At 37.8% G+C, this 20,441-nt stretch overlaps 3 protein-coding genes across 3 annotated transcripts; 1 reads left to right on the top strand and 2 right to left on the bottom strand.

Moving 5' to 3' along the window:
* Positions 1-900: 900 nt before the first annotated feature.
* On the bottom strand, positions 901-3,774 carry LOC137728713 (protein GID8 homolog). The gene is made up of 7 exons (XM_068467461.1): positions 3,505-3,774; positions 3,239-3,349; positions 2,908-3,067; positions 2,693-2,799; positions 1,655-1,786; positions 1,362-1,518; positions 901-1,233 (listed from the first exon to the last, which is right to left on the bottom strand). The coding sequence occupies exons 2-7, from the start codon at positions 3,287-3,289 to the stop codon at positions 1,112-1,114; spliced, it is 729 nt and encodes a 242-aa protein (XP_068323562.1). The 5' UTR covers positions 3,290-3,349; positions 3,505-3,774; the 3' UTR covers positions 901-1,111.
* A 1,888-nt stretch (positions 3,775-5,662) lies between these two features.
* On the top strand, positions 5,663-14,210 carry LOC137727729 (helicase-like transcription factor CHR28). Its single transcript, XM_068466546.1, has 12 exons — positions 5,663-6,054; positions 6,670-6,742; positions 6,945-7,343; positions 7,504-8,732; positions 9,296-9,367; positions 9,895-9,972; positions 10,068-10,962; positions 11,324-11,454; positions 11,690-11,911; positions 12,343-12,960; positions 13,076-13,285; positions 13,694-14,210. Exons 1-12 carry the CDS (start codon positions 5,917-5,919, stop codon positions 13,796-13,798), a joined length of 4,170 nt encoding a protein of 1,389 aa, XP_068322647.1. The 5' UTR covers positions 5,663-5,916; the 3' UTR covers positions 13,799-14,210.
* Positions 14,211-14,616: 406 nt separating this feature from the next.
* LOC137727730 (caffeoylshikimate esterase-like) lies at positions 14,617-15,892 on the bottom strand. Its single transcript, XM_068466547.1, has one exon. The coding sequence runs from the start codon at positions 15,793-15,795 to the stop codon at positions 14,764-14,766; it is 1,032 nt and encodes a 343-aa protein (XP_068322648.1). The 5' UTR covers positions 15,796-15,892; the 3' UTR covers positions 14,617-14,763.
* Positions 15,893-20,441: the final 4,549 nt, after the last annotated feature.

Raw genomic sequence — 20,441 nt, 5'->3', positions numbered from 1 at the left:
CCACCGTACCTCTTCTCTCTCTCTCTCTCTAGAGCGGAATTTGAGCATCCCAACGTAACTTTCAAGAAAAAAAGTATATCAGTTTGTAGTAGGACTGCAGCTTGCAGCTCAAGCTGCACAGCTACTTTGAAAGACCAAAAAGATTGCACTCACCGTCTAAACCTTTCTCCAAAAGCTTCCTTCTCCTCCTTTTTATGCCTTTCCAGTTTCCACAAGGAAAAATTGCAACCCATCTGTCAAATTCTTCAGAAAAAAAGTCGAAAAAAGAGAGCTTAATCCTCGGTTTTGACTTGTGAATATGGGGTTGGTGGGAAAGTTGGTTTGGGTGAATGCATACAGCAGGAAGCAGTGCAGGAGCTTGTTCTGGAGAGTTAGAGCTGCATTGAGGAAGGCTATCAAGAATTCTGGGAAGCAGCGGCTGAGGACGTTCCAGTATGATCCTTCGAGCTACGCCCTGAATTTCGACGATGGAAGCTGGAAATCGGGGGAGGGAGGAGCAAATGCTGCTTTCAAACTTGCAAGACCTCAGCACGGATCGGGTTCGGATTCGGATATCGGCAGTTCTGGGTGGGTTTATATTCTTTGGGTGATTTCCGAGTGATGTTTTTGGAAGAATATGGCGGAGGAAAGTAAATTGTTCTGTTCTATTTTTATTTTTAATTAGTTTTGTGTTGTGTTAAAAAAATCCCATGCTTGTTAAAAAGTATGGTCATTGTCCAAACGATGAATGAATCCAGGTTAAGTCAATTGGTCAGAGCAGTGTGCCCAAATTTGAATCTCTCTCGTGCTAAATTATATCACTTGACGAAAAAACTCAACCCAAGTTTAAATCTCCGTCGCCTTAAATTATATCATTTGTTTATGCTACACCTTAAACAGCCAAAGAATTAACCCACAATAGAAACAAAGAGATGTTATAGACAACCATTTGTACAAATGTTGAGAATGCTACAAACGAAAATCGAGAACAAATTATCAAAGATCGCAATGAAACAGCATCTGCGAGGAGTCATTTTTCGCAATAAAGGTACATACATCATTTGTCATCCCATGAGAAAGCCTAGACGAAACCTAATCCTCCATCTCTCCATGCAAGGAGGTTGGAGATCATCTAGACAGTAGGGTCTTCTAGCTTGGCAGTGGAAAGATCGTTTATCCGAGGATAAGCGGCTTTTTCATCAAGCTGGTTCTGAGCCCATAACAGCATCTTCAATAAGCTTGGAAGCTTCGGATCTGTGACAGGACAGCGAAATATATGATAGTTTAGCATAGACTCAATCAAATGTTCCTTCAAAGATCTGATCTTCTCGTCTCAAAGATGCTCATGGAAGAACAAATAAAACTATAGCAAACATACTAACCTTTTTCATGACTCTGGCTGGTAAGGATGGCTGCATTCACCTCACTTGCTGTCTTTAGGCGCTGTGATATGTCGAGAAGCTCTCCAACGGGACAGTTGTTCACATCTTCAAAAGCTAGCAGTGCAACAGTCCTCTCCAACTCTTCTAAAAAGCTTTGCTGCACATAAACAACACAGTGAACACAATTCAGTTGGATGGAGTTACAGAGGAAGCCAGAAGGAACTTAAATCATAAATAATCAAATTGCACACATGATAGTCAATCAAGGAAAGTTGCAATGGGCCGAATCTTACATTTTCTTCTCCCCTTGGTGCTAGCTCTTCCTGAGCAAATTCAAGAGCCTCTTCGACTTTTCCATTCCGAATTAGTTCTATCAACCTTTGCTGTTGGAGATGGAAAAATAATTGAGGATTTGTATCCAGAATCTGCAGACGGAATTTGCACAGATATTTTAAATAATTTTAATAAAGATTACGATCGAAATAATAACAGGATGCTCATTAAAGATAAATAAAAAAAATCAAAAGATACGAACGAACTATGAATAGATGACAAACTACTTGTGACCCATCATTAATATAAACAAGAGATCAAAATAAAGGAAGAAAATAAAGCATCATATAAAGGAGGAAACGAACCCTCCCTATGAATGAATGTCACATTAAAGTACATGCATGTCAAGAAAAACAAGCCAAAACAAGTACTGTAAAGTGTAAACCACCCATGTAATACCAGGTCTGCATTTGTTGTGTGCATATTTTTACTCTACAAGGTTGAATGCAGCAACTTTGTGGTTAGAGTTTATCGCTACATCATATACCCAATGATGCTGCATATTCAACCTGATGTCCTGATTCACAAATCTATGAAAATATGTAGCAATGATTCATACAATCTCAATTCCAAAGGGAATTCAAATGAGGCAGTTAACCTTAATTATAGTTTGTACGACACACATGAGTTGCAATTATTCAAACTATACTTCCAAACTTAATAGGGCAATTAGCTAGAATGATCAGTTTTTTACGTTTGGTTGCAGAAATGATCTGTTTTTACCATGTCATCATTATATCATCGATGTGTGGTTGTTATGTCATCGATATATGATCAACATGTCATTGTTACTAAAAACCGATCACTTCTGAAAACAAAGGTCAAAAACTGATCATTCCAGCTAATTGCCCTACTTGATATGCAAGGCCAAACTTTGATACTGGCAGAAAGCAATAAGATTCTATCAAAGGAAAGAAAAGACAAAAGTTTTTCATCAATGGTATCAAAAGTATAGACTCCATGAACAAAACATTGAAATTTGAGAATTGACATCCCACCTCAGGGTTTAAGTCATTCACTTTCTCGATCGCATCCTCCACATTACCGCATTGTACTGCCTTCTTGACAGCCATGCGTTCCGTTATTGTTGCAAGATCAATATCTGCTATTTACCCATAAGGAGAAACACAACAACATATAGTACAAAATGAATCACACCAGCAATGTCCCAATTATAAGAGTAGGCCATTACACTACGGAAACAAAAGGATACGTTGGGTTCCAGATTCCATACGGAATTTCTCAGCAGCATCCACATAACCCTCAGTGACAAGAAAGTTCATCACCAATTTATTCATGTCTTCTTTCCTAATTTTTACATCCTTGAGCTTCTTCTCCCACTCTTCCCTCGTTATGACTTTCTTCGACGCGGCCTATGCACAAAAATACAAATTATATCCACATTTAACATGCCGATGGTAATGCTTATTGACCTAATTACTGCACATTCAACCTCAAATCAACATCGTAATCGCGTTCTATAAACTCGAAATTAACCAGCTAAAACAGATAAATTAGAATCGATAGCAAGATTTCAATTTTACCATTGCTTCGATCTCTGCAAGCTGATGAACAACAATCCAGAACAGGGACATCAGTGTACGGCCTCGAAGCCCATTTATTCAACTCCAGCAACTACTTTCCTTCAAATCGTCCTGTAAAATTTTGAACACCGATTCAAATCGAAACAAGAACCCCTAGACTCGCCAAAAACCCTATAACTGTAGCCGAGTGATAATTTTCCCGAGAAAATTCTAATCCAAGACAAGTGTTTGTCTGCCGAGAAAATTATAGTGAAGTAAAAGGGTACCTTCGAAGCGTGCTGGGTTTGCTGGGTAGCTGGGTTTGCGACGATTGCGTCTGTATATGTATATTGGTTCGGAATTTGGGTGTGAGTGTGCGTGAGGGATTGGGATTCCGGCGATCCCTTTCTTCTCGCTGCTCTCTGACCCTTCACTCTGGCTAGCGTTCTCGGGTTCCCTTAATTGGGCCCTGACCTTGAGCGGGTCGGGTTTTGGGTTGAATTTTGACGTGTCACGTGAACATGCACTCAAATCTTTCACGGAACCGTTGGGTTTTAACCCGAATCGAGTTTGGGCTTTAGTTTTCGGCTACATCTTGATCTACAGACGAGCTCATAACGAAGGGCTTGCAAACAAAGAATGTTCACGAAGAGGACGGCTCGTCTATTTCTACGTAAAACACTTCTCCTCGTAAACGATTGTTTGAAGTGTTATAAATTTGTACTAATAGTTTAAAAGTATTGGAGGCTAGAGTAATGAAATTATTTTTTTATTCGTATTTTCAAGTTTTTCTATTAAACGTTGTCATAAAAACTCGTAGCCATTTTAAACTACCTTCAAATAGACCGTACTATGAAGTTTCGGTTGCCTGAGTTCTGCATATGCAGATTCTCGATTGCTGCTCTCCAAAGAAAATTTAATCAACGAAGTGGTCTTGAAACTTTTGCGAATAAGCTGATTTGAACTCAATCCAAAAAAAAAGCACACGACCTTAACCAATTTGATGAAGCGATATCTACACTTCTATTTTTTCCTTTTCTTTGTTGGATCATCATCCTTTTTTTTCCCAACTACAATTTTCACATGTTTGTTGAATTACTAAACATATTAGCAATCACCAGCCAAATAAGACCCCAATCAAATAATTAAAAACGAGTTCCAATTTAAAATGACCCCTAAGTACCACTTAGTATTACAGTCTGGTAGTATTCATTTTCACTTGTAAGCACGATATTTTAGATTCGATTCTCGCCAAAGACGAATTTGAATCGTATTATTACTAGTCCATTAAAAGACTAAACCCACCTCATCTCTTTTATCATAGATAATATCATTTGTTTTAAAAAAATAAAAAGATCCCCGAGTAATAAAAGAATGAGAAAATTCCGAAAGTGTAAGAGAAGCAGGTACAACATTAGTGGCGCGAAAGCGGACAGGTTAGGTATAACCGGTACTTTCCGCCTATTAAACTTTTCGACTTGTACGCATTGGATGGATTTGGGCGGTTGCCAGTATACACCACAAGGCGAGAATTACCAGTCCCACTTATTTTTTTTAGTTTTAATTTTTAATTTTATTATTATTAGAGAAATAAAAAGTTCGAAACAACTACAATAATTTAAATGAAGGAGTTTTGAACGCAGGATACATGTATAGAAACTCATCACCCCATCAATAGGATGTGGTTCAATATCTTAGTAGATAGAATGTTGAGTTTTTATCCATCCGTACCGAAATTGAAACCCCCTATTTCTTTAAATTATTGTAACATTTTCGGGTTTCATATTTAACTCCACTTACCTCAGGTTCAATTTATAATAAATTCATTGTGTGATTTAGTTCAAACCCTTACTTCCAGTATGAAATTTATTCGTAAAGAAAACAAATTAGGTTTTGGAAATCTTGTATAGTACCTTAGCAATTAGGACAAGTGAGCACCAATGTAGGTTTGTTTTTTATCAGTATTTTTTGAACGTGCTTCTCTTTTTTATTGTCGGTTACTAGTTGTAGATATAACTAAAGTTTTATGATCACGTGATATTTTGAATTTTCATGTAATCTTTCTTTTTCTTTTATGCTTATGCCCGTTGTAAAAAAAAAAAAAAAAAAAAAAAAAAATCGTCACCTCTGTTAATAATCAAATCAAAATCATTTACCAAAAATAAATTGAAATCCCCCCAAATTCCTAGTTCAAGCAGGAAAACCAAACGACGGCGAAATATGTATACGAAGTTACGAACCAACAAGTCTCCGACGAAATCCAAAAAAAAAAAAAAAAAAAAAAAGAGAGAGAGGGAACGAGTCGTTAACCTGCGCACCCCTCCAATCCAAATCCCCAAAACCCAATCTAAACCTGCGCCACCACATTCTTCACGATCCGCGCGAGACTTTGTCGACGAAAAGCAAAATAAATAAATAAATAAAAAAAGTAATAAAACCAAAAGTCGCCTTGCGAACTTTCTCAGACGCCTTCACATCGACAACGATCCAAACGCCGCCCCTCTCTCTCTCTCTCTCTTTTTCTGCGCGCTCGATTTCTTTGGATTTTCTCGGCGGCTTCGTTGAGAATGCGATTGCAATTGCTCGGATCCAGGTTTTCGTTTCGGAATTCCGAGTGTAATTTGACTGCTTCTGGTTCTGGTTAGGGATTTTTCGTTAAGGTGTGAGCAAGCTAGGATTAGGGGTTAGGGTTTCACAGTATGTTGAAGGCGGAGGACTGCTCGAATTGGGGAGAGTTACCGGCCGTCGATGGATTTGCAGGAGAGGAATTTGACGAGGACGACGAGATGTGCATAGATGTCGACACGCTCTATCGCCTTCTCGATGAAGAACCCACGGTAATTTTTGGTACTACAACTGTATAGGAAAGGATTGAACTTGTTTGCAGTTTGTGTTGGGAGCTTTGATTTTTTGCAATGTTTGGCTGCGGTGTGAAAGATATGGCAATCTTGTGGGGGTTTTGGGATTCCTGCGGGAGTGGGTTTTCGATTCCATTGGGTGCGACTTGAGATTGAGCTTGTAGTCTGTACGTGTATGTGTTTGTGCATGCTGAAGGATTTGCATGCAATTCTAGTGGAAACACTTAATCTCAGCTGGTTACTAGTGAAAAAAAATCATTGTGTTGTGGATAAGAATGATCGAATTTCGAATATTTTGTCTGCTTAAATTACTAGTAGAAATGGGTTTACTAAGGGGAAGCACCAAAGGGGTTTATGAGCATATTCACACGTCGTTTTGTTGTTGTAGATAAATTCACACATGCCTTTCTTGTTCTTGTTTATTGCTACATTTAATTAACTAGACCTTCGAGCATTTCGTTGAGCACTTTTTTGTTGACGCGGAATTTAGACAAGACTTACAGATGTCTTCCTTTTTCGTGTTCTTGTTTTGCTCTATTATTTATTAACCCCACCGTTTTTCTTTAATGCTGAACTTTTGAGTATTAACTGCAGAGTTGTCCAGAGGAATTGTCATTGGAAAATCAATTGGACGCTGAAGAAGTTTCCTATGCTCAGCTCCTAATTGGTTAGTATTTTGTTTTGACTTTATAGCTTTTTTAATGTTTTATTGTTTCTCCCATATATGACATAGTTTTCTCAGCTTTGTTTTGTAGTAGGGCATCGTTACCTTCTATATTGTTGTGGTATTGTGGAACATCTATGATTCTATATTGGCAACATATGTGTTTGACCGCATCTGATTGCTTATTTCTCTCTTGATTGTTTAGGATCCCAAGCAGTAAAAGAAGAACCACCAATAGAAACTGATTTAATGGGTCCAGGCGCGTGGAATCATCCATACAGCTCAGAAGCTTTGCACTCTGGGGCAGGGGGTCCTGATGGCTCTTTTGATTATGAAGGGAACCATGAAATGAATTTTGATTACAAAGAAATGCAACCATCAGCAAACACTGGTTCTCTTGGGCATACATACTCTACGAGTCTTAAAGACCGGTTTTCCTTGGTTCCAAGCGATGAGACTTGCTTTACAGAGAGGGTTGCAGTTTCACAGCCATGTGGTATGTCATCTAGTTTTTCCGAAGGGCATGCCAACCATGTTTTGGACCACGGAGATCTGAATGTCCTGCAGAGGGAAGTTGATGTGCCAGGGAAAGCTGAATCTGAATGTATGTTAATATTTCATATTGGCTATCGACTAGAGAATTGCATTTTTTTTCTGGGCTTTTGAAGTTATTGATGTAGATCATTGCATATGTGTTTTGTATTGTTTTTAAATTTTGAGGTGGATGGAAGCACAAATTTATGTCTTCTGATGATTGATTGCAGATGCTTCGCAGTGCCTCGATATCGAGAGCATGGGCTTACGTTCCAGAACCTATTTCACTTTGGGACAAAATACCATGGAAACCTTAGGGCCATCTGAAAATAATTCCTGCACTTCTATGGAAATATCCTCTACTCTCTGTCAAAATTCTGATGTTTTCAGTGACCGTGACCCTTATACTGCTATGTGTGGCATGAGCTTAGATAATACATATTTCACTGATGTCTTAATGCATCATAGTCCTACCAGTTACTATTTTCTGAGTAATGAAGAAATGATGGCTAATGTGAAGGATGAATCAGGGGAGTTTCCAGCTGATAGTTCATGCTCAACTAGCAAGATGAATTTAAATGGTCAGGAGTTGATAACTGGTAGATCTGTTTTTGAGCCGTCAATGATTGATGTTTTAGATGGAAAGGAGTGGAATATGAGATATGGTAATTGTATGTCAGCAATCAGTGGAAATTCTTCATTCGATGCTGACTCTTTTCCTGTTGACAATAAGGCATCAGTTGAGCCTTTGAGTTCTACTCAGACATACATGTCAGGCAAAAAGAAAAGTATTGGTGTGAAGGATGAAAAGAATGATGAGTTTGTTGCTCCAAGTAGTGTTGTGTGTCATTCTTTTCGAGGCATGGATGAAGCTGTCAGTACCCAGTCTTCCTTTAGTGCTGATGATCACTTTTTTGAGAAAGACTTCAAGCAGTCTGGTTTTGGTATATCAACACAGAATCTTGGTAACTCATTGGATAACGAAGAAGTCACGATTGGTGCATGTAAGAGAGCTTGTCATTCTCAAGACATTAAGCATGGAAGTTCCACATCCCCTGTTGATGGACAATCTGTGAATTCAAATGCCTATTCTCGAGGTGCTCAGTCATTCACTTCATGCAAGAGTCAGGGTTACATGAAGAATATAGTCACTCATTCTAAGAGCATGCATCCTTCGAAAGTCAGCCCTGAATCAATTCATAGTAACTTCTCTGACAAATCCGCTGCAGAAGATGACGTTGATGTATGTATTATTGAACATATCAGTCATCCTGCACCCTCAAGTCGCTCTTCAGTGGTTAGCAATACTAATTACGCTGCGCCCATGAAACGGTCTCCAGCACTTGGAAATACTGTTGTTAATTCACAACAATTGATGCCAAGTGATCATTACGGAGGAGTGGGAGGCATGAGATTCAAGACACGAGATGAACAATTGGTTTTGAGAGTAGCATTGCAGGTTAGCTCTAACCTTAATATTGTTTTTGTTATTAGAGTAAACTGCCATTTACACCCACCCCTCTCTCCCCCACCCCACCCCCCGCGAACGAGCATGATATTGTCAATTTGGTCTCAAATCTCATGCCTCCCACAATGCCTATATCAGTCATGGGTCTTGTGGCCCTTTTAATTGAATCAGACATTTGCTTTCTTTCTTTTAAATGTACCCTAAGCTGAATCACTTTTTCTGCATTCAATAGTTGATTTATCAAGTAGCTATATTATGGATCTTTTTTTTGTGTCAAACTGTTGATTTGTTAAGCAGCCTTCATATAATAAGATGGATCACTTTTTCTGTGTCAAATTGTTAACTGATCAAGTAACTTTATGTTACAAAATGGGTGATTAGAATTCATAATTTGATGGCAAGTTTTTGGAAATATTTTTCAAAATGCTATCGTGTGCCCGAATTATGTCCTATTTATGGTTTTGGTTCTTTGTTTTAGTAAGAAAAAGTGTGAGAATTTATGCCCATCACTGAAGTTGAGATCTGAAACCTTGTGAGATAAATTTTGTGTGCAGGACCTTTCACAGCCCAAGTCAGAAGCTATTCCACCAGATGGACTTTTGGCAGTTCCTCTGTTACGACATCAGGTTTTAAATTGTACCTTCTCTCTTGACTTTTATTCTAGATAAATATAATATGAACAACCTATAAAAAGGCAATTTTGCCTTGAATAGTTTTTGCCTTAATGCTAGGTGAATTAAAGGGTTATTCTACTGTATTTCAATAGACAGGAAAGAAAGTTTCCAGTTTCACATATTCTATTGAATAATTTGTGGAGGTTCACCATATGTTCTTGTTACGGAATCAAAATCTTCTAGCTTAAATTAGAAGTTGGATTATTTCAGCTTCTAGTTAAGTGTTTTGGCATACCAGTTAAATGTTATGATTTGTTTTTATTTTTGCTAAAAAGTCATAAGCAACTTGTTATTTGGAATAGTTGTTAGTTTAGTTTTGTTTTGTTTTTCTTTCCTTCCAATGAGTCCACTGCATTGTGCCTAGTCTAGTTTTATTTGAACCAGTGACTAATTGTTTTGGACACCTGCTTTGCATGTATGTGTGTCTGTGGTGAATGCATGGAAAAGGGTCCATCTAATGTAATTCATGTCGTGGGCAGAGAATTGCATTGTCATGGATGGTTCAGAAAGAGACAGCTAGTTTGCACTGTTCTGGAGGAATTCTTGCCGATGATCAGGTTTATACTATTCAGTATTGATTAGCTATCACCACTTCCATCTTTCAAGTACTTGTGCCTAATATAATTATGTATATGTGATCTTCATTTTTCAGGGATTGGGAAAGACAATATCGACAATTGCACTTATACTTAAGGAAAGGCCTTCATATGGAGCTTGTCAAGATGTAAAAAAGCAAAAGCTGGAAACTCTGGATTTGGACAATGATAATGATATGCATTTTGAGATTGGTGGAAGGAAGCAACATACTGATGCCCATGAAGTTATTTCAAATGGAACCCCAAACGAGAGCATAAAACCTCTGATACAAGCAAAGGGAAGGCCCGCTGCTGGAACACTTGTTGTTTGTCCCACTAGTGTCCTCCGGCAATGGGCCGAGGAGTTGCAGAATAAGGTAACTGAAAAAGCTAATCTCTCGGTGCTAGTTTACCATGGAAGCAACCGGACAAGGGATCCTTTGGAGCTGGCTAAGCATGATGTTGTCCTCACAACATATGCGATTGTCAGCATGGAGGTTCCTAAGCAACCTCTTGTTGATGACGACGATGAGGAGAAAGGAAACCGAGACGAGTATGATGGTCCACCTTCCAGTAAGAAAAGGAAATACCCTCAAACTTCCGCAAATAAAGGTTCAAAAGGCAAGAAGGGATTAGAAAATGCTGTGCTTGAGTCTGTTGCTCGCCCTCTTGCTAAGGTTGCATGGTTTAGGGTTGTTCTGGATGAGGCTCAGAGTATTAAGAATCATAGAACTCAAGTAGCTAGGGCATGTTGGGGTCTTCGCGCTAAACGTAGGTGGTGCTTATCAGGCACTCCTATCCAGAATGCAATTGATGACCTTTATAGCTACTTCAGATTTCTCAAATATGACCCTTATGCTGTATACAAGTCATTTATCTCTACAATTAAGGTCCCAATTAATAGGAATCCAACAAAAGGGTACAGAAAACTTCAAGCTGTCTTGAAGACAATTATGTTACGCCGCACAAAAGGTGGGACCAAATATATTGTTTCTGCTCATTGATTGTGTCTCCTTGAATAAAAATAGTCTTAGTTTGAAAATTTTACTTTGGTTGTTTTTTTGGTGCCTTTGTAGAATTCATTGGTTATGTGTTGATTTTAGCCACGAGTGAACTGTCTCTTACCAGTCACTCTTATTTGCTGGTATATATTTTACTATTTATTAAGCTTAAGTTCTGTGATGTGAATTGAATTCACGAGGCATTTCCTTTCAGAACTTGCTTTTACATTAAAACCAAGTGTTCATCATTTTGTTTCCACTGGAATTCTTGTTGTTGACATCCATTTAATCAGCATTGATTATCTCCATCTGATGGTAGTTTCTTGCTGTAGGCACACTTCTTGATGGAGAACCTATTATTACTTTACCGCCTAAATCCATAGAATTGAAAAGGGTGGAGTTTTCGAAGGAAGAACGAGATTTCTACTCGAGGCTAGAGGCTGATTCACGTGCTCAGTTTGAAGTATGGTTTAGAGCAAAGCTAATATTGGGGTTCATAGCAGTTTTGCTTTCTTATTTTTCTGACGTGCCCTTTTTCCTCTTGAAAGGATGCTTTTGGCTTTTTTTATTTTTTTATTTTTATTTTTTATTTTTATTTTTTTAGTGTTTTTTTTTTTGTTTTTGTTTTTCAGAGCATGCAGTATCCATGTTTAATTCCTTTTGGTCATTTTCTCAAATATCTTTGCTTCACATGTCAGGAATATGCAGCTGCAGGAACTGTCAAACAAAATTATGTTAACATTTTGTTGATGCTTTTGCGTCTTCGACAAGCTTGTGATCACCCTCTTCTTGTTAGACGGTATGATTCAAATTCTTTATGGAGATCTTCAGTTGAGAAGGCAAAGAAACTTCCTCTTGATAAACAACAATCCCTTCTGAATTGCTTAGAAGCTTCTTTGGCGATATGCGGCATCTGTAATGTAAGTGTTCAACATCTGTTTTTCTTTCATAGTTGTATTTTAAAATGGTTGGATGGCATTTACTGATCTTCCAAATTAAAATACATAGTTGGTACCGTGTTATTGTGATATACTTTTTTGTGGAGCATACTTTTCTTTTCCGAAGGACCTTCCATGCTGAGCATTTTAAATCTGATGCTGCTCTCGTATCTTTATAAATGCAATTTGAGGTGAAAAATTTGAATAACTGTTAAAGAAATTAAAACTTATGTTTATTTTAAAAAAAAAAATTTCTTAATTTTTGTGGTGATTACAGACAGTTGGGAATCTTTTGATTTTTTAGAAAAGGTTAGGGATGGTCTAAAAAGTTAATATTGATCAAATTTTATAGAACATTTAGACCGTTCCTTGGGGGAAATGTCCTGCTCACACCTCCGTTTTTATTTACTTAGGATCCGCCTGAAGATGCTGTTGTTTCCGAATGTGGTCATGTCTTCTGTAGCCAATGCATTAATGAACATCTCACCGGTGATGACAACCAGTGCCCAAACACGAATTGCAAAGTTCAACTCCACGCTTCTGCAGTGTTTTCAAAAGCCACTTTGAACAGTTCTGTTTCTGACCAGACTAATCCAGAGAGCATTGGTTCTGAAGTTTTTGATGCTGTAGAGACTGTCTACGAGGATCGCTCGTACAATTCTTCCAAGATTAAGGCTGCTCTTGAGGTTCTGTGCTCAATGTGTAAACCACAGGGTTGCATTTCTCGAAATAGTTGCTTAGAGGACGGGGTTGATCGAAATGCCAGCTGTTCTGAAAATTCTTCCGATATTTCTGTGGTTGAACCACTTGAGGACGTTCCTAAGAGTCAGAAATTGGATGTGGTGGTGGGCTCTAAGAATTCAAAGAAGGTAGTTAGAGAGAAAGCAATAGTCTTTTCACAGTGGACAAGGATGCTGGACTTGCTTGAAGCATGTCTTAAAACATCTTCCATTGAGTACAGAAGACTCGATGGAACAATGTCAGTAACAGCTAGGGATAAAGCTGTGAAGGATTTTAACACCCATCCAGAGGTTTGTGGAAATAATAGGGTATCTTGAATTCATTTATAAATCTTTGAGGGTAATTTTTTAGTTGGTATTTTCATTTGTCTGCGATGGTTCTGAAGTTTGACCCTGTTTCTTGTAGGTGACAGTCATGATTATGTCTTTGAAAGCAGCTAGTCTTGGTCTCAACATGGTTGCAGCTTGTCATGTTCTTCTTTTGGACCTTTGGTGGAATCCTACCACAGAAGATCAAGCAATTGATAGAGCTCATCGGATTGGGCAGACCCGTCCTGTTACAGTTTTGCGTTTGACTGTTAAGGACACCGTCGAAGATCGTATTTTAGCCCTTCAGGTACTGTCCTTGAGTTCGTCTGTAGTTTTCCTTTTTGTTTGTAGTTTAATTTTCTTAATCACTACAATAAAGGATTGAAAATATAAAAAAATTAATCACTTCAGTTCAAGTTCGCACTTTAAACACTGTAGGGCAGTTTTTACATAAATATTCCCGTCATTGTTGGATGGTATGTATGCGCTGGCTCTTGTTTAGTGAAACCTTCCATCGTCACAATAACTTTCTTGCATATTATCCATTTCCCATGTCAGGATCTTTCTGGTATATTATCCCTTTCCCATGTCAGGATCGGGACTAGCAAGAATGGTTGAGTGCTTTTCATTATCTTGTATATCTCGCTGTTAGACTGATAACACCATCTGTGCATTGCTATTCTCATACTATGATACATACGGTTGATTTCCACAGCAAAAGAAGAGAGAGATGGTTGCGTCTGCATTTGGAGAGGATAAAACGGGCGGTGGACAGACTCGCCTGACAGTAGAGGATCTTAAGTACCTGTTCATGATGTGATTAGAGAGAGATTTTTATAGTTCGAGGAGATTTTGGTTTGCTAACACACAAAAAGGTATCGTCGATAGGTTATTTTTTTTGGCATTGGCAGCAGCGGGATTGATACTCGAAGACTATCTGACAATAGATCTAAAAAGGAGTAGCGTATGGGGCTATCAACTGGAAGATTATGTTAATAGTCTGTATAGAATCACATGATCATTCATTTAACAATTTCTATTCTTTACCCGTCCTCGTTGTTCGTTATCATATTGTATAGGATGTGGAGTAGGTAGTCTAAAGCAATGAAAGCTGTGAAGATTCGTCACTTTAATTTGTAATTCGCAGAGAGTACAGAAGTTTGGGTGTAAAATTTGCTTGTTTCGTGTTGGTGAAATTTGATGATTAATCCAAAGGTTTATATTCTTAGAAATTTGATTTAGTGATCAATCTTAATTACTGCTGATGGTGAATGACAATTTGAGATGTGAGATGAAGTGAGATCAGTCTTGGGATTTTTTTGTCTTTTGATAGTGACTATTCTAGGTGCATTGATTTGGGGCTAGGTCACCTGAAGTGACGGCATAATAATCAGATATCAAACCCGTCCTTTGAGTGAGTTGAATATGAGACTTGAGTGAGCCGAATCTAAAACCTCATTTACAAGGGGATATAACTATACTTCTTACCCTTCCTACCGTTCAAAAGAGTGGGAATGGAGTACTAGGCGGAGTGCGTGTGTCCTAACTCATTATCTTGCTCTCCCTCACTCGAAGGGGCAGGAATTATCACTTGAAAGGGTGGGAATCGAACCCTGAGAGTCCTGAGCACCTTGAGAATCAAACTCTGAACGTGTCTTAATTAACATAGAGAACAAATAATACACAAAAAAACGCAGAATCATGAGAGTAAAACATGTTCACCTATAATTTCAGTATTTCAATCAATAATTAGTAACAATTAGGCATTAATACAATAATCCCACGTCATTCATCTCTTTCGCCGCCGCCGCCGCCGCCTCCTCCGCACCGATGATTCAACCAACCCAAGATATCTCCCCTCACAACCTCCACATTCTCATCAGTCTCGCCAAACAGCAGCGAATGCATCATCCCCTCATAAATCTTCAACGTCTTATCCTCGCTCTTCGCCGCCGCATACAACGCCATGCTCACCTCCGGGTCCGTCACCACATCCGCGCTGCCGTGCAACACAATAAACGGAAGACTCACATCCCCCAATCTCTCGCTCACGTACTGCGTCACTCTCAGCAGTTCCACCACCGTCCCCAGCCTCGGCTTCCCCCGGTATCTCGACGGATTCATATCCGCCACGATCTTCTTCTCCTCCACCTTAACGGACTTCCGCATCAGGTCGGCGGTCGGGACGATCGCCAATCTCGGCAAGTATTTCGCCACGAATGTCAGAATTTCCGGAATCGGCCATCTGGGTTTTACTTTATCCGAGATTTTACACATGGGGGCAGCCAAGATCGCGCCTTGGAACGCCTCCGGGGCGGCGAAGTGGATGAGGAGGCAAATCGCGCCGCCCATGGACTCGCCGTATAAGAAACAGGGGAGTCCCTGAAATTGGGGGTCCTGGTGTTTGACCAAATTGATAAACGAGAGGCAGTCGTTGACCACGAGGCCAACGTCGGGGACGAACGCGCGGAGGCCGTCGGAGCCACCGTGGCCCTCGAGGTCGAGAGCGAAGCAGGCAAAACCGTTTTGGGCGAGGAAGATCGGGGTGGCTTGGAAGGTCCAGCTGATGTCGTTGCCGTACCCGTGGACCATGAAGATGATGCCACGTGGACGGCGGAGGGGGAGCCATTGGCGGGTGAAGAGCTTAAGGCCTCTGGGGGAGGCGTAGAAGGATTTGGAGGATTTGATGCCCTGGAGATTGTAGTATTCTCGCTCTGGTGTGGTGCCCCAGTAGTGGGGGAGCTGGGCTCGGGGTTGGGATACGGGTTGGCCCGATTGGGTCCGGCTGGTGGTGGTGACGCTTTCTAGCTCCTCCATTGTTGGAAGCTCGACAGTGCTTTTGCTCCTCTGCTTGGAGAGAAGCAGTTGACGGAGCGATGAGAGAGAAGGATGTGACCTTCTTTGGCTGGCTCGAAGTTGATTTGTTCGAGGTGTGTTTGACTGGGATGCTTTTATTTTTGGGTCACCTGACACCTACACCCAAGACATTTCGATACCAAAATGGGCTTGTGTGGACCTAAATGTAGCGGATTTATTTTTCATGTGTCTTTGAGTGTGCAAATGACGGGGAACGGAAGCCTCTACCCATTAATTCATCGGAGAGATTTTTTAATGTGCCTGATACAACGTATCACTATACAAATAGTGAGTTATATATGCTAAAAAATTAATAACTTAAAAAATAAATTTTTTTACCACTTTATTAAAACATATGGTGTACTACTTATGTTTCTGTCACAATGAAAATTTTCTCTCTCTAGACGGCATGTCTATGGGTTCTTATGCAACTAACAATCGTTTTAGCTAGGTTAATGATATCATAACTAGGGGTGGACTCGAAAAAATGAAAATAAAAAAAATAAAACGAATATCAAACCGAAATTGAAAATGGATCGGAAACAAAAAAAACAAAAAAACACAAACCGAATAAAAAATTATGGTTCGGCTTTGATTTTGGTGGTTCAAAAACCAAATCAAAACAAACTAAACCAAATGAGATATAACTTATATACTTTTTAGGGACATTTTGAAATAGGTGCCTCAATTTTGAATTTTTAAAACTAAACATCCATGCCTTTTAGAGATTTGATTAAACTTTTTTTCTCATAATTTTGGTGCCACATGTATTAGAATTAATATTTTTTGGGTACCAAAATTACATAACCTGCCACTGCCCCATATTTCTTAAAACCACACGCCAAAATTCCCTATAATCTAGCATTTTGATTACTCTCTGCCTCTTTGGAGATAATTGTAAAAAAAAACATAGTTAAATACAATTTATTTTCACAATACTTCCTACAATTTAGCAATGATTAGCTATGATTTAATATATATATATATACATATTTTCAAAACGATTTAAAATATTTTTAAATCCAACGAAATCAAACGTACCAAAAATAGGACTGACAAGATTTAATATATATATACATATTTTCAAAACGATTTAAAATATTTTTAAATCCAACGAAATCAAACGTACCAAAAATAGGACTGACAACAGTATAAACGTACCAATAAATAATGTGTACAAAATCGAACATACCAAAATTGAAAATAATGTACCAATATCAACAATATATACCAAATCAAACGTACCAAAACCGCAAATAAGCGTACCAATCAACATTTTTTTACAAATTCAAATGTACCCAGCAATAATATATATACATAATATGTTGTACCTAATAATAGTTTGTCAACAACTATAAGTAACAAAAAAAGGCAAAGAAAAATAGTCTAACAAAAAAATATGAAAAAATTACTGTGGATCACTAACGATTTGGAAAAAAAATCCATAAAAAACAAACCATTTGAAAAAAAAAAAAGAGAGAATATTTAATGTTTGTAGGACAAAACAATTTATTTTGATCGAAAGAATATAATTGGAAAAAGAGATAATAGAGTTAATAACTAATATCCCACTAAATAAGGAAAAAAAAAAAAACACATCCAACAACCTAGAGGATAAATTCAGAAATTAATCATTATTTTACTTTCAAAAAATACATAATGATATGTAATTTAAATTAACTAAAAATGCTGAGGTGTTTATTGGTTAAAGCTTCTTAATCAAATTTCGAAAAGATACAAATGTTTAGTCTAAAAAATATAAAAAAATCGTAGGGAATTCTAATTTTCTCTATTTTTTTATTTATTTACGTTGGGTTTTCATTTTCTAAGCCAATTCCAAGTCAACCATTAGTCTACTTTGTAACCCCAATTTTAGGCCCAAATATGTTGAAAGCCTTATTCTCTAGATTTTTTTTTCTTCTTCTCTCCATTCCTAGGTTAAAATAAAATTTAAAAAAAAAAAATTGAAAAAAAAAAAACCAAAAAACCAAAAAAAAAACGACCTGAAAAAAAACCTTGAATAAAACCAAACTCACCCCTAATTGCAACGGAATGAATAATGTTAGATAGATCAACTTTTTAGACCAAATATGCAAATCATATGACATGCCACGTATAGGAAATAAACACGTTAATCAACACTTAAATAATAATCCAATCATCAATAACCGCGTCATATGATTTATAAAATTTGGTTTAAAAAATTGCTCTATCTAAGATTACTCTTTTCTTTTTGATACTTCCATGTTGGTTGAGAGTGACAGGGAGCTCAAAAGATTATAATGAACAATGCAAAGTAGTTCACATTACTGTAATGAACAATGTAAAGTCGTTCACATTACTTTAATCATTATAATGAACAATGTAAAGTCGTTCACATTACTTTAATCATTATAATGAACAATGTAAAGTAGTTCATATTTGGGTAAAGATCAGAATAGATTTAGGGTTCCAGTTCATCCGGTATACGTCTGTGATTTTGTAAATTTCCAGATTTACCTTGATTAATTATGATGGTATAATGGAGAGTTGTAAGACTACTTCGGAAGAGTTAGCAACATAATGAGTTAAGGGTCTTATCCGGTGTGAGTTATATGAACCGGCCGATTCAAACCCTAACAGAAGAATTGTTTAATCAGGATGACATATATGGACTTTTGTTGAACAAGAATGACATGCGCTCGGATAAGAATCAAATCAATTATTAGTTATCTATCATTTGTTTCTAATCCGAATACCATCCGAGCGTATGTCATTCTTACTTACCCTGAATTCCGCAAGAACTTTTAAATCTGACATCGTAACGAAAAAAAGAAAAGAAAAGGGAAGTAGTATGGTCAACTGCAACAGGCAAAAGGGAAGAAGAAAAACAAAAGGTGCACAATTCAGAGTTGTTGGAGGGAACATGATAGCGGTTCCACTAAGGGCACTGAGGAGGTAATAATGCTAGTATTAAAAGGCGAAAGGGCTAAGAGTATGATTAAAGTAATTTCTGCACTAAATACGCGACGAAGCTTTTAGATTGCGAAAAAGTTAGACTGAATAATTAACTAACGGAATATGTTACCGATGACATAAAGTAGAATAAGTCTCCCAAAGACTCCCACATTTTTCTGTTATGGATCTTTACCTAATATGTCTGGGTTCTCCAAGTGATTTGACTAATGATGCGAATCTTAGGCAGCTTAATCAGATTTGTTTTGCTTTAAAAAGAGAAAGCGTGGTCTTCCAAAAGAACCTTGAAAGTTCTCCTGTAGTTTGGTGAAATTATTAAAATAGTAGTGATTTTCATGTTCTTAGTTTCTTGTTTTTATGCACTAATTTTCCTTCAATTTATCTAATTTTAAGGCTGAAAAAAAGGAAGCGGTGCATAGGATAAAAGGAAATGCGAAAATCACTTCCTTTATGGAAAACTTACAATCTTTTTCTTTGGTCAATGAAAAGTTACAATCTAAAGGATTCACTAAGAGTATGCCAAAGCCGGTGTAACCTTTACTGTCTACGAAAGTTTTTCTTCTAACACTGATGAGGAAGTGAAGTAAAACTGAATACTTGACAAGTGAGATGAAAGTAACATAGTGTGTATATAATCCATCAATGCACAGAACAGCTGCATATTTTGTTCATCTAAATGTCATCATGTTAATGTTTCAGCTAATTGGATGCAACTCGATTGCAGGGCACCAGGCACCAGGATCATCTCTTATCAAATCTTACAGTAGATAGCTCTCACACCAACCAACTGGAAAAGGTAATGGAGCTTGTTCCTTTTATGTAAATCTATATAGGTTCAAGTAAATGCTCTAGGAAAAGCATTATGTAAGCAAGAATGACGTATGCTCGGATGGAAAGCCTATCACAATCAATGAAGAACTTTATGCACAGTTATATCACCCTCAAAAAGAAGTCTCCCATTAAGTGTAAGCTAGCTTTTTGTAGTGTGAACCAAAATATTGGGGCAATAATAACTTGTTGAATGGATTACGCACGATTTTCTTCTGGTTCAGTCATATGTTATATACTTTATGATAGATATAACATTTTCAGTATTACATGATTACGAATTCTAAAAGTACCCCTTCCTCCCATAAAAAATGTATGTTATAGGTTATAGCTGCTTCTCGATGGATTATGATGTTGGTAGTCCTCTTAAAAGATTTTAATTGCTTGGTGACATCATTTTACAGGGAAGAAAGGTCTCAATATGTTAACACGTAAACCACATGGCGTTGCCTTTTCTCCGTCCAACCAATGAGATCATTTGATGGTTTCTTCTCTACAAGCAGGTACATGAGGCAATAGACAGAAGATTATGGTTATCCTCGTTCTGCTAGCAGCACTTGTTATTTTGTTTATTATTTTTAGACATGTACTTTTGCTTGAGCACGAAAACCTGCAGTGTTTAATGCATCGAGACATATGCGCATATGAAAAATCTCGTTTAATTGTCAGGAAATTTAACTCAAAAATGGGAGGGAGAAATTTAAGCGAGAGTACATGTTGCTAGATGTTAAAACCAATAGTCCCCGTAGATTCACAGTGTGTAAAGGCAGCGATAATTGGTTGCATTATCCAAGTCTTCCGAGTACAAACAAATCTAGTCCTCC

Source organism: Pyrus communis, chromosome 3 (assembly GCF_963583255.1).
Source record: "Pyrus communis chromosome 3, drPyrComm1.1, whole genome shotgun sequence".
NCBI lineage: Eukaryota > Viridiplantae > Streptophyta > Magnoliopsida > Rosales > Rosaceae > Pyrus > Pyrus communis.
Note: the sequence above shows the minus strand (reverse complement) of the source record. Positions and strands in the feature narration are given on the sequence as shown.

What these genes read in the sequence shown, in the direction of transcription:
- LOC137728713 (XM_068467461.1), bottom strand. Translation starts at nt 3,289, where the DNA reads ATGTCCCTGTTCTGGATTGTTGTTCATCAGCTTGCAGAGATCGAAGCA. An exon ending in TGAATGACTTAAACCCTGAG is followed by an intron (nt 1,787 to 2,692) that starts GTGGGATGTCAA and finishes TTCCGTCTGCAG; the next exon opens with ATTCTGGATACAAATCCTCA. An exon ending in CACCAAGGGGAGAAGAAAAT is followed by an intron (nt 1,519 to 1,654) that starts GTAAGATTCGGC and finishes GTTTATGTGCAG; the next exon opens with CAAAGCTTTTTAGAAGAGTT.
- LOC137727729 (XM_068466546.1), top strand. Translation starts at nt 5,917, where the DNA reads ATGTTGAAGGCGGAGGACTGCTCGAATTGGGGAGAGTTACCGGCCGTC. An exon ending in CTATGCTCAGCTCCTAATTG is followed by an intron (nt 6,743 to 6,944) that starts GTTAGTATTTTG and finishes TTGATTGTTTAG; the next exon opens with GATCCCAAGCAGTAAAAGAA. An exon ending in TATGTTACGCCGCACAAAAG is followed by an intron (nt 10,963 to 11,323) that starts GTGGGACCAAAT and finishes TTCTTGCTGTAG; the next exon opens with GCACACTTCTTGATGGAGAA.
- LOC137727730 (XM_068466547.1), bottom strand. Translation starts at nt 15,795, where the DNA reads ATGGAGGAGCTAGAAAGCGTCACCACCACCAGCCGGACCCAATCGGGC.